Here is a 12,454-nt window from a genome sequence, read left to right as displayed (position 1 = left end):
ATTGAACTATTTTTTGCTGATTGGATTTTGAAACCGGTTCACTAATTTGTAGCCAGTTATTGAAAATTACCCAAAAAGTGTGGATATTGAAAAAAGCTTGAAACAAAAGTTGTAGAATGTGAAAAATAGCAAAATTTTGTGTAATCATATTTTGAAACCGGTTCATTGGTTTGCATTTAGCAACCAGTTTTTGACAATCACCTAAAAATTGAAGATAGAGAACAAAGCTTCAAACAAAAGTTGCAGGGCGTAAAAAATCACACAATTCTGTCTAATCACATTTTGAAACCGGTTCATTGGTTAGCATTTAGCAACCAGTTTTTGACAAAAAAATTTGAAACAAAAATTGTAGAGCGCGAGAAATTGAACTATTTTTGCTGATTGGATTTTGAAACTGGTTCACCAATTTGCAGCCAATTATTGAAAATTTCACAAAAATTGTGGATATTGAAAAAAGCTTGAAACAAAAGTTGTAGAGTGTGAAAAATAACACAATTTTGTGTAATCACATTTTGAAACCGGTTCAGTGGTTCGCATTTAGCAACCAGTTTTTGAGAATCACCTAAAAATTGAAGATAAAGAAAAAAAAATTGAAACAAAAGTTGTAGGGTGTGAAAAATTAAACCATTTTCGCTGAACGGATTTTGAAACCGGTTCAACAATTTGCAACCAGTTATCAAAAATTACCTAAAAATTGGAGATCGAGATTAAAGCCTAAAACAAAAGTTGTGTGGCGTGAAAAATCACACAATTCTGCCTAATCACATTTTGAAACCGGTTCATTTGTTCGCATTTAGCAACCAGTTTTTTTAACAATCACCCAAAGATTGGAGGTAAAGAAAAAAACTTGAAACAAAAATTGTGGATCGCGAAAAATTGAACTATTTTTGCTGATTGGATTTTGAAACCGGTTCACCAATTTGCAGCCAATTATTGAAAATTTCCCAAAAATTGTGGATATTGAAAAAAGCTTGGAACAAAAGTTGTAGAGTGTGAAAAATAACACAATTTTGTGTAATCACATTTTGAAACTGGTTCATTGGTTCGCATTTAACAACCAGTTTTTGACAATCTCCTAAAAATTGAAGATAGAGAAAAAAATTCAAACAAAAGTTGTAAGGTGTGCAAAATTGAACCATTTTTGCAGATCAGATTTTGAAAATGGCTAGTTAATTTGCACCCAGGTAACTTTCGATGGCTTTCTGCGAATTAATGAACTGGTTTCAAGATCCGATTAGCGAAAATAGTTCAATTATTCACACTCTACAACCTATGTTTAATTTCTTTGTTCTCTATCTTTAATTTTTAGGTGATTGTCAAAAACTGGTTGCTAAATGTGAACCAGTGAACCGGTTTCAAAATGTGATTAGACAGAATTGTGTAGTTTTTCACGTTCTACAACTTTTGTTTCAAGCTTTTTTCTCTATCTACAATTTTTGGGTATTTTTTTTCAACTGGTTGCAAATTAATGAACCGGTTTCAAAAAATTCATATCACGTTTTTGTCGCCTTAGTGTATAGAATACATCGCGCCAATAAAAACCAGTTTGAATTTTTTTACCAAACCAGTTTTTAAATTTGTGAACACCCTGTGCATGGGCCTGAAATTATTTTCAAGGTCGCTTTTGAAAGCCCTTATTTTTTCCTACTCAACGCCGCTTCATTCATCTCTCTAGCTCTTTCCACTTGAAAATAAAAGCCACCGAGCACTACTTTTGTGTCATACTGTATACTCATTTCAATGCTTAAAATAAATGTTTTTAAGTTTGCATTTTCTAAAAGGAAAACAAATTATTTGAGGAATTGTTTTGATTTATATTTCAATTTACTTCATCATTACAATAACTGGGATTTGTCCAGCCAGAGCAACATTTCTGTTCCATGTTTGATGAATCTTTACCCAACAAACGTTTATTTCTATACCAACTCGACGTTATCAATTCGTCAATATTCCAAACAGGCCAATTTACTCTCTTTTGTCGAATATCCATGATTAATTCAAACGTTAATATTTTTATTTGAACTTGTCCAATTCCAATTACTCTTACCTGGGTTCATTTACATGGTTCAACAATCAATTCCACTTTTAATTAGAACCGTCAACAAATGTTTTTTTTTGTTTGCAAATTTTGCAACATCAATGAAAGATATCTACATAAACCTTGTCAAACGTTACACATTTGTGATTTTTGTTTCATTCATTTCCATTCGACGAATTTCTCAATTAAAACCATTTTCATGTATACCTATTAATTCAAGTTCCTACAGAACAAATAAAATCTTTTTCAACTCATCTCATCTCCAACCTGAATCATCCAGTTCGATGGAAAATTCTCAACTTCCTCACACAAGTAGGTATACAATTTACAAGACCAATTAAAACAACCGTACTCTTAGAACTTTTATTAATAAACGCAGAAATAGGCTACATTTACTCTTAAACATGAAAAAAGAAACTCAAAACGTTTATAATAATAAATACAAATCTGTATTAAAAATGATTAATAGTACAAAAAAAAAAAAAAAACGTATTCAATTTGTAAAAATACAAAACTACAAGCTTTTTCTACGTAACTTTTCAGTTTATACAACAGATTTTTATAGAAAACCCTGTATTATGAATATGACATTAATAACATTTCGACACAACGCTTCAACGCATCGTGCTTTTTTTAAAAAAAATTACACAAAAAAAAACACTCGATCGAGATGGTTACAGGTATTATGTATTTATACTTTGTACTTGTGAAAGTTTGTTTTTTTTTTTTAGAAAAAAATATTGCTTTTTCAATCCGAAACGTAGGTATCATTCCATTTCTTTTTTTTTTCTTTATGGAAATAAAAGAAAAAAAAACAAAGACAAAAAAAACACATAATCTTAACAAGCGTATAAGCTATTACCTTATAACATTAACGAGACCATACAAAATGAGGAATTTATTCGCCATAAAAACAGTCTATTCGGTATATATTTTGTAACACACATATGAGCAAATTTCATACATCAATTTTTTTCAGTTTGCTACACACACATTGACATTTTGCACACTACAAACACAATACTACAAGAAGTACACTACACGCCGATGATTTATCTAACTATAGAAAATTAGTTATTAAAAAAACCATTCTTGGTACCATTTAAACACCTGAGATGAGACATTTGAGCATAATTATAAAGTTAATCTTTTCAGTACCAATCTATTTCGTAAAAAAAAAAATAAATAAAAAAATAAAAACTGTAAAATTAAAAAAAAAAAAAAAAAGTATTAAAAGAGAGACAAACGTGCCTAAATTACCACAACACACAGAGTTACATCACCATACTCGTAGCACGTTAATCCTACACATATTAACGAATTGAACACAGATTGGATTTCACGATGAGGTATTCATTTTGAGAATTTCAGACAAAAAAAATTCCGAACGGACGAAGGTAATGTAAGTACACAAAATTTTGATTTTATCATAGCATTTTGAATGAAAATTCTGACGTCGACTAGTCGAAAGCGTATTTCATCGATTGTGCATACTCCAAAACAAAACTAAAAAAAAGAAAAAAAAAACTACACAAAAAAATTGATTATCTTATAAATTTCACTAGTTAAAAATGGTTAAAGAAAAATAATTATCTATAAGACGAGTCAGCTTTAAAAGCAAATCTCGTCTAATAAATTCGTCATACGAAAATTACTCTCATAATGGTTGCTATATACTCGAGGAGGAATTTTTTTGAAACCATTTTATAGTTTCGTTTCGTTTCTCGGTTACACTTACTCCGGTACTATGCTTTCTCTATTAAAAAATTTGTAATACAAAATAGACGTCGAAGGAAAAAGCCAATACAGAAAAATATAAACCTCGCTAAGGGTAAATTCAGTACATTCACCCTGAAGAAAAAAAAAGGAAGATTAAATTTTACAAAGCCTTAACAAATATTCTTATAAAATAATATTCTCAAGACCCAAGAGTTATTGCTAGTACAGTTGATTAAATAATTATAGTAAAAATTTAAAGTTTTAGTAAGCAGATTTTTTCAGGAATGTTTGTTCTTTCAGACACCAGTTAAAAATTAAGGTAAATGCAAAATGGCGGATGGTTGGCGGGGTAATACTCTATATAAAAATATTAGAAACAATACAACAAATTTAACGACTTATGATGTGAGCTAGACCAATGGTATCGTTAAGCTCAACCATGTGTCTAAATGTTATAACAAATAAAAAAAAAAAAGAACTAATGCTTTTAGCATTTTTACTCCTGTCATTTTTTTAAAACCATTTATCATCGAAAGGGAACGAGTTAATTACTACAGATACTCTATTCTATTGATATACTACCTATTGCATTGGGCTACACTTATATTCTAAGCCAATGGCGATATATCGCCTGAAATAATTAAAAATAGGGGCAAACAGCCGAACACTTTTACATACAATTCAATGGTTAAATAATTACATTAAACCATAATACACCTAATTGTAATTAAAAACCTATCTTTAGAGAGAGATAGAAAAAAAAAAGAAACTCACTACAAGGTAAGTAAACAAAATAAAAAATTAGCTAAAATTTTTAGTACAGGAAAACGAAAAACTCACAAATCAATATTACTCAAGCGGAATTCTATAAGAAGCTACACGACGAACGAAGGTATATCTTAAAGCATAAAAAATTATCAGTCTTAGCTACCAAAAACAAAAGAAAAAAAGGTAAAAGGCAATGCATTGATTGAAACTTTTTTTTAAAAACAAAAAAAAAATCAAAGGAAAGTAACTAAACAGCGTAAACGCGATCAGAGATAGTTGTTTTCGTAGAGAGATACATACTACGTAGAAATTATTTAATAAAATCAGTCTTCATTATACAGTCTTACTTGTTACTATAAAGTCTTAATATTGTTTATAATTTATTTACAGTAATATTGACTTTTGATAAACAGGCGGTAGAAAGTTTTTCAATTTAAAAAAAAAAAAATACACACAAGAATAATAAAAAAAAAAACATAACTAACCAACGAATGAAAAAAAAATAGTAATAATAAAACACTCACAAACGATAAACAAAACAAGGAAAAGCAACTACCTACCGATAACAGAGCAAAAATTATTGCCAATTCCGTAGAGAAATGTCAACTCGATAGATTTCGAATTAGGTAGATGAAATGGGCTGGAATGTTATAAAAAAAAATGGTGTAAAAAAACATCCGTAATTATGATGAAGGGGGGGGGAGGGAGGGAGATCGAATACGTTGTTTTTAAAATGCTCGAAAATATTCAACAGTTTGCAGACATTTGAGAAAATCCGATGACTCGATTTGAAAAATACGCAGAAAATGCGATAAATGCGACGTTGCCAATGCTTGAAATTCAACAAAATCAGTACTAAACTCAACTCAAACTGGATAAGAAGGGGGAAGGGGGTTCAAATCCATTATTTTTCAGAATATTTGAAAATAATACTCAACAGACACGCAAACAATTTTTGTTAAAAGAACAGAGAAAAACTCCGAATGCGACGTTGCCAAATATTGAAATTGAACTAAATTACTAATTAGCACCGAATTTGAACTCAAGAGGGGGGGGGAAGTAGAATTAAAATCAATTTACGATTTTTCTGCATCTGAAGCTGCCTAAAAAAATGTTAGACAAGTAAGTTGGAATTTTTCAGTACATACCGAAGAAAATTTTTAAATGCGACGTTGCCATAAAAGGTATTGAAAAGGAGATCAAATTCAAATCCATTACTTTTTGAAAAAAAATCTCCTCTGGGTAACTTAAACTTGACAAACACATTAGCAAGTTTTCTTTCCTTCTGAATTCAGAGAGAAAGGTTTCAATGCGACGTTGCCAAAGATTGATATTGGAACAGGAGCCGGAGGGTGTGAGGGGTGAGGGGAAATAAAAAAGGTAATTTCTGATTCGAAAGCTACCTAAAAAAATATCAGGCAAGCAAGCTTAACTTTTTCAATGCCGAAGTAAAATTTTACTTTACCAACGTTGCCAAATTTTAGAAATTATTCATAATTTGTATCAAGTGTTCTTTTTTTTTTTTCAAAAAAAAACCAATTCATAATAATTGATTACTTACACAATAATGTGATAATTTGAAAGAGCAAATGAAACCAAAAAAAAAAATCTTGATTTTTGGATGCTGTGTTGCCAAATATCATAGAAATACATTTCAGGGTAATTGATCAAAAGTGACCTTCTCCCCCATTTCTCCATTCGAGAGTTTCTATAACGCAAATGTTCAAAGTTCAAATTTTTCTGTACCAAAATAAAATTTTACTCCACCAACGTTGCCAAATTTCAGAAATTGATCATAATTTGTACCAAGTATTTAAAAAAAAAAAAAATTACAATAATTGATTGCACAATATGATAATTTGAAAGAGCAAACGAAAGCAAAAAAAAAAATCTTGATTTTTTTTTGGATGCTGTGTTGCCAAATGTCATAGAAATACATTTCAGTCATTGATCAAAAATGACCCCCCCTCCCTCATTTCTCCATTCGAGAGTTTCTAAAATGCAAATGTTTAAATTTTTCAGTACCAAAATAAAATTCCACTTCACCAACGTTGCCAAATTTCAGAAATTTATCATAATTTGTACCAAATATTTAAAAAACAAAAAAAAATTACAATAATTGATTGCACAATATAATAATTTGAAAGAGCAAACGAAACCAAAAAAAAATCTTGATTTTTTGGATGCTGTGTTGCCAAATATCATGAATATACATTTCAGGGTAATTGATCAAAAGTGATCTTCTTACCCATTTTTCCATTCGAGAGTTTCTGAAATGCAAATGTTTAAATTTTTCAGTACCAAAAATAAAATAAATTTTCTTCACCAACGTTGCCAAATTTCAAAAATTGATCATAATTTGTACCAAGTATTTAAAAAACAAAAAAAAATTCACAATAATTGATTGCACAATATGATAATTTGAAAGAGAAAACGAAACCAAAGAATCTTGATTTTTGGACGCTGTGTTGCCAAATATCACAGAAATACAAATATCAGGGTCATGGATCAAAAGTGATCTTCCCCATTTCTCAAACCAAAAAAAATTTCACAATAACTGATTACACATTATGATAATTTGAAAGAGAAAAGGAAAAAAGAAAAGAGAAAACGAAACCAAAGAATCTTGATTTTTAGATGCTGTGTTGCCAAATATCATAGAAATAGATTTCAGGGTCATTGATCAAAAGTGACTACCCCCACCAATTCTCCATTCCGAGACTTCGAGAGTTTCTAAAATGCAAATGTTCAAATTTTTGAAATTTTTCAGAACCAAAATAAAATTTTACTTCACCAACGCAACGTTGCCAAATTTCAGAAATTGATCATTATTTGTACCAAGAATTTAAAAAAAAAAAAATATGTACAATAGTTGATTAATGATTACACAATACGATAATTTGAAAGAGCAAACAAAACCAAAAAAACTTGATTTTTGGATGCTGTGTTGCCAAATATCATAGAAATACATTTCAGGGTCATTGATCAAAAGTGACCTTCTCCCGCATTTCTCCATTCCAGAGTTTCTAAAATGTAAATGTTTAAATTTTTCAGTACCAAAAATAAAATAAAATTTTCTTCACCGTTGCGTACCAAGTATTTAAAAAGCAAAAAAAAATTCACATGAATAATTGATCACACAATATTATGATAATTTGAAAGAGAAAACGAAACCAAAAGAATCTTGATTTTTGGATGCTGTGTTGCCAAATATCATAGAAATACATTTCAGGGGCATTGATAAAAAAAAAGTGACCCTCCTCCCTCAATTCTTTATTCGAGAGTTTCTAAAATACAAATGTGGATTATTGATCATGAGTTTCGAAGAAAATCGTCCACACTCTCGATTTTTAATCAGCGAAAAAACACAAAAATTCAGTTCAAAAATGCAGTTCAGAAAAAAAAACAATAAAACTAGCTGGATAAAAAGTCCAGATTTTTTTTTACAAAAAAATATTTCGATACTTTTCCACATTAATTTTCTGCTGAGACTTCGGTAAATTTTCTCACCATTTTTTTTTTTTTTTTGCTGCAATCTCTGAATATTATTAATGTTTTTTCAGCTCCACGGATTCAAATTACAAAACAAGAAAGAGTGAAGCACTAAGGACCCATTCAGCAGCCGAATCAGCACCATCTGCCTTTCTACAGCGTAGCCAAATGTCAAAATTTCGAAATCAATAATCACAACTGAAATCAGACCCCAAAATTTATATCACATGGAAAAATTTCACAACCCACGTAACTCTCAAAACTCATCATCAATTCAGCATCGAAAATTTCTCATACAAAATGAGACACAAACCCACGTGTATCATGAAAAAAAACCACCATATGCCACTTTAAGAACACAATTTCTATTCATTCTCACATAAGGTTCGAAAAAAAAAAAAAAAACACAACCCATTCTTTATCACACTTGGCATTTTACGAGTACAATCTAAATTCAGAATCAGATCCACATGTACGAGTATTGCAATCATTAGATATTTCAGATTATCACACACAATTATTCCCAGCCGTATGTAAAAAACTAAACATACACGTAGATCATAATCTCGCACTAAAACGACTCATTCCTACTACGACGTCTTAGAAATGAAAAAAAAAAAAATGAACCAACAACGTGTTAAAGTTTGGGCAATAAGTCTCCCTTAACTCCTCCCTATCGTCTATCGCCATATACGAGTAACACTATTCGTTGACATTTCTCTTTGCTACAAAAAAAATAATAAATAAACCCAAATTAAAAAAAGATAAAAAATTAAATTCCGGCCAACATAATCAATTCGTCGTCTCAGACCCCCCAAAAAAGGGCACGAAAAACAAATTGCACGAAATTAAATCTAAATAAACATACTAATCGCTTAAATAGGTACTCTTAAAGAATAACTTTTGATACTATTAATTTCTAGATTCATTATTATGGCACAAGCGCACTATAACTAACTCGATAAATAAGAAGTAACGTCGTAATTAAGACGAGAAATGGAAACAAAAAAAAAAAAAGATAAAATTATATAGGAAAAAGATCTAACTAAATTCGTAATAGTACAATATGCCCCAAAAATTTCACAAATCGTTACGTTATTTATATTGATTATCAATACGTATCAATGTAAAGTAAGTTTATAACTTCGTACTATTAAAACAAAAACGAACGAATCCGGGGACATTTTTATTTTTTTTAAAAAAAAAAGGTCAACAAAATTATTAAACCGTTAAAGAGGAGATTTTTTCAAAAAATTGCACGACGTTTTCACTTTTCAACAACACAATGTCACGAAAGAGAGATTTTCGACCAATGTCAATAACAAAAAAATAATAATGAAAAAAAAAACAAAAAAATAATCTCAACGTCGCAAATATTGAAATATCGAATCGTACCATATGATTGAGAAAATGGTACAGTTTTTTTTTTTTTTGAAAAAAAATTACTAAATAGTAAAATTGGGTATTTAATGATAATAATAAAATAATAAAGATAATAAATGCATTATTTGCGCATTTTTTTGTCTCGTTAGATAAAAATAAAATAATTTAATGATTCACTTAAGCAAATCGATAGGATTGCCTTCTCACAAAAATTTTCAATAAAGTACAATTAATAAAGACGTGGACACCGCGAAATTAAATAATTAAATAGAAGAAGAGAAAAAAAACTATACGCTTTATCACTGATTATTATTAATTTAAAATCAAGTTTGCCGCAACGGCATCTTTGTCGATCACATAAAAATTACTATACTGATAAGTATAAAAAAAAATAGAACGAAGAGGAGGGCAAGGCAGGGGGATCAAACGTTACATCATCGTCGTTACATTATCGTAGATATTTTTCAAAAAAATTTAAACAAGAGACGAACCGATTAGAATTAGAATATCTGAATTCTATGATTACCGAAATCGACTACGACGATTTTGCCATCCGGAGTCAGGGCGATTCCACTCGGTCTATCAAACTGTCCCAGTTCCTTTCCGGCCACACCGAACGATCCGATCAATTCTCCAGCACGTGAAAACACTTGTATCCGGTTATTGCGACAATCGGCGACTAGTACGTTACCATCTGCATCCATGGCTAGCCCTTGAGGTCTGAATAATTCGCATCGTTTATAGTTATCTGCGTTCAAAAGCTTCGGTGTCTTTTCGATATCGATTTCGTATAATCTATGATTATTGAAATCCGTCACCATGATCGTGTTATCCGGAGTAAAGCACAGACCTCGAGGAGAGTCGAAGAATTTCCACATGTTCGACATGCTCTCGAAGCCGAACTTCTTCAAGAACATTCCGTTACCGGTGAATAGCTGTATGCGATGATTACGAGTATCAGAGATGGCGATTAATCCGGCCGAGTTTACGTCTACGTCCCAAGGATAGTGGAATTTGCCATTGCTTTGGCCACGTTCGCCGAACGCGAATACGAACTTGCCTTCCATTGTGAACACTTGGACTCGATGGTTATCTTTATCAGTGACTACGATGCGACCGTAGTAATCGATGGCTACTCCTGCAGGACGATTGAATTCGCCTTCTTCGGTTCCTTGTTGGCCGAATTTACGTACGTGAGATCCGTCCGATCGGAAGATCTGTATACGGTTGTTGCTTCGATCGGCTATGATGATATGGCCGTTGTTATCGCAGCAGACTCCCCAAGGTCTGCATAGGTCGTAGTCTCCGCTGCCTTCTTTACCGAACACGGTGACCGGTTTCTTGATCCGGGCGTAGTTCCTTCTGGTATGGAAGCTGACCGGAAACATGTTCATATCCGAAGATATCGTGTTCAAAGGACTAATACAATTAGGAACTGGATCCTTTCGCAATGGTTTGCCAATAAATGGTAACACGTTCGGGTTCGTAGTCAACGACGTCAGAGGGCAATCGATTCCGGCCATCGCTGCGTTCGAATTAGACGTAATGGTCGTCGAAGACGTAGGGAACAAGGTATTCGTCTGCTGTTGCTGTTGCTGCAGCTGTTGTTGTTGCTGTTGCTGTTGCTGCTGCTGCTGCTGTTGCTGTTGTTGTTGCTGGACCAGAGTCTGCGAAGGTGTCGTGAACAGGGGAGATCTAGGCTGAGGAGGTCCGAATGGTTGGAAGGGATGGAACGTAGGTCCATTGTCGAAGATCGGATTACCACCTCCACCACCTCCACCTCCGTTATTGCCCAAGCTGTTGCCATTGGTCATCGTCGTCGCAGTGGTCGTAAGACTACCATTTCCATTGACGTTGGTCATCGTTGAACCGATTCCGATACCGTTGGTACGACTTCCATTAATTCCAGAGGTACCATTATGAGTATTAGTACCCATATTCCGCATATTGTTGCAGGTAACCGAAGCCACGTAACTAGGACACGTAATCGTACCCAATTCTTTCAATCCGACGCTGCACGGATCATCCGGAGGTATAAAAACTATATCTTCATCCGGCTGCTGGGCGTTCCTCTGCAGACTCCTCAGCACTTCCAAGTGTTTCTTGGCGAATCTGCACTCGTGCACAGCTGCCTCGATATTACCAATACGCAAGTAATCCTGTATCGTATCCATTAGCTGCTGATTGCCATTCATAGCGCTCTGATTCTCTTTCAGTTTCTGGTCCAATATACGAGCTCGGCATTCGGCTATGTAGCCCACATCGTTCAGCAACTCGGTCTCCTTGGTATCGACTAGTTCGCGAAACTTATGGAAAAAAGCTTTTATATTGCCGGCGGCGATCATCTTCTTGTAATGTAGCGTATTGATTTGTTTCTCGATGGTCATGATGTTATCGCGGACCATGTTGCGGGCTCGTTCGGTCTCTTCGAATAGCTCTTTACACGATAGTCCTGGGTACAGGTAGTGCTCGTTGTGTTGGGTTTTGATGCATTCGACGCATACTTCGTATACGCAGTCGTAGCAGAAGTAGTCTTTACACAAATGGTGATCGTCGCACATTGGTAAGTCTTCGAAGATGGACGAGCTTTCGGAAGTTTTACGAGACAAGGATGAAGGCGGTTCGTCGGAGCGGCACAATTTGTCTATTTCATAGCGCATATCGTTTAGCAACGTATGGTCTGAGTCTAGTATGGTTCGATCGCGGATGCTGCTGTTGTGGCTAATACTACCGATCGAATACGGCGATAGTCTGTCATCTACGCTGCTGCTGGTGCTGCTGTGACGACTACTGTGACGGCTGTTTTGCGACGACGATGACATGCGCATATCTGACGAAGACGTCGACGGCGGTCTGTGGACAGAAAAGTACAATGTTTGATTAGGTTCGTCGACATTTTTCAAGTCTAATAAATGAAACACGTGAGAAAGATAGTAAATATTTGGAGAGAGATGTGTAAATTGAGAGAAATGTTCTCCCCTCTCTGACTTGTCCACCCAAACACACAGATTAGAATTTGGCGACGATAGAAACTAAAAACTTTGAAAAAATCAG

General features: G+C 33.3%; 1 protein-coding gene across 1 annotated transcript in view; it reads right to left on the bottom strand.

Moving 5' to 3' along the window:
* Window positions 1-2,387: 2,387 nt before the first annotated feature.
* LOC135834734 (E3 ubiquitin-protein ligase TRIM71-like) overlaps window positions 2,388-12,454 on the bottom strand; it is a 91,433-nt gene continuing 81,366 nt past the window's right edge. The window contains exon 2 of the mRNA XM_065348696.1: window positions 2,388-12,253. Coding sequence (XP_065204768.1) covers window positions 9,901-12,253 — 2,353 coding nt within the window. The 3' untranslated portion in view covers window positions 2,388-9,900. The remainder of the gene's footprint in view (window positions 12,254-12,454) is intronic.

The sequence above is a fragment of the Planococcus citri genome, chromosome 2 (assembly GCF_950023065.1).
Source record: "Planococcus citri chromosome 2, ihPlaCitr1.1, whole genome shotgun sequence".
Taxonomy (NCBI): Eukaryota; Metazoa; Arthropoda; class Insecta; order Hemiptera; family Pseudococcidae; genus Planococcus; species Planococcus citri.
The sequence above is the reverse complement of the archived record's forward strand: the minus strand, read 5'-3'. Positions and strand labels throughout refer to the sequence as shown.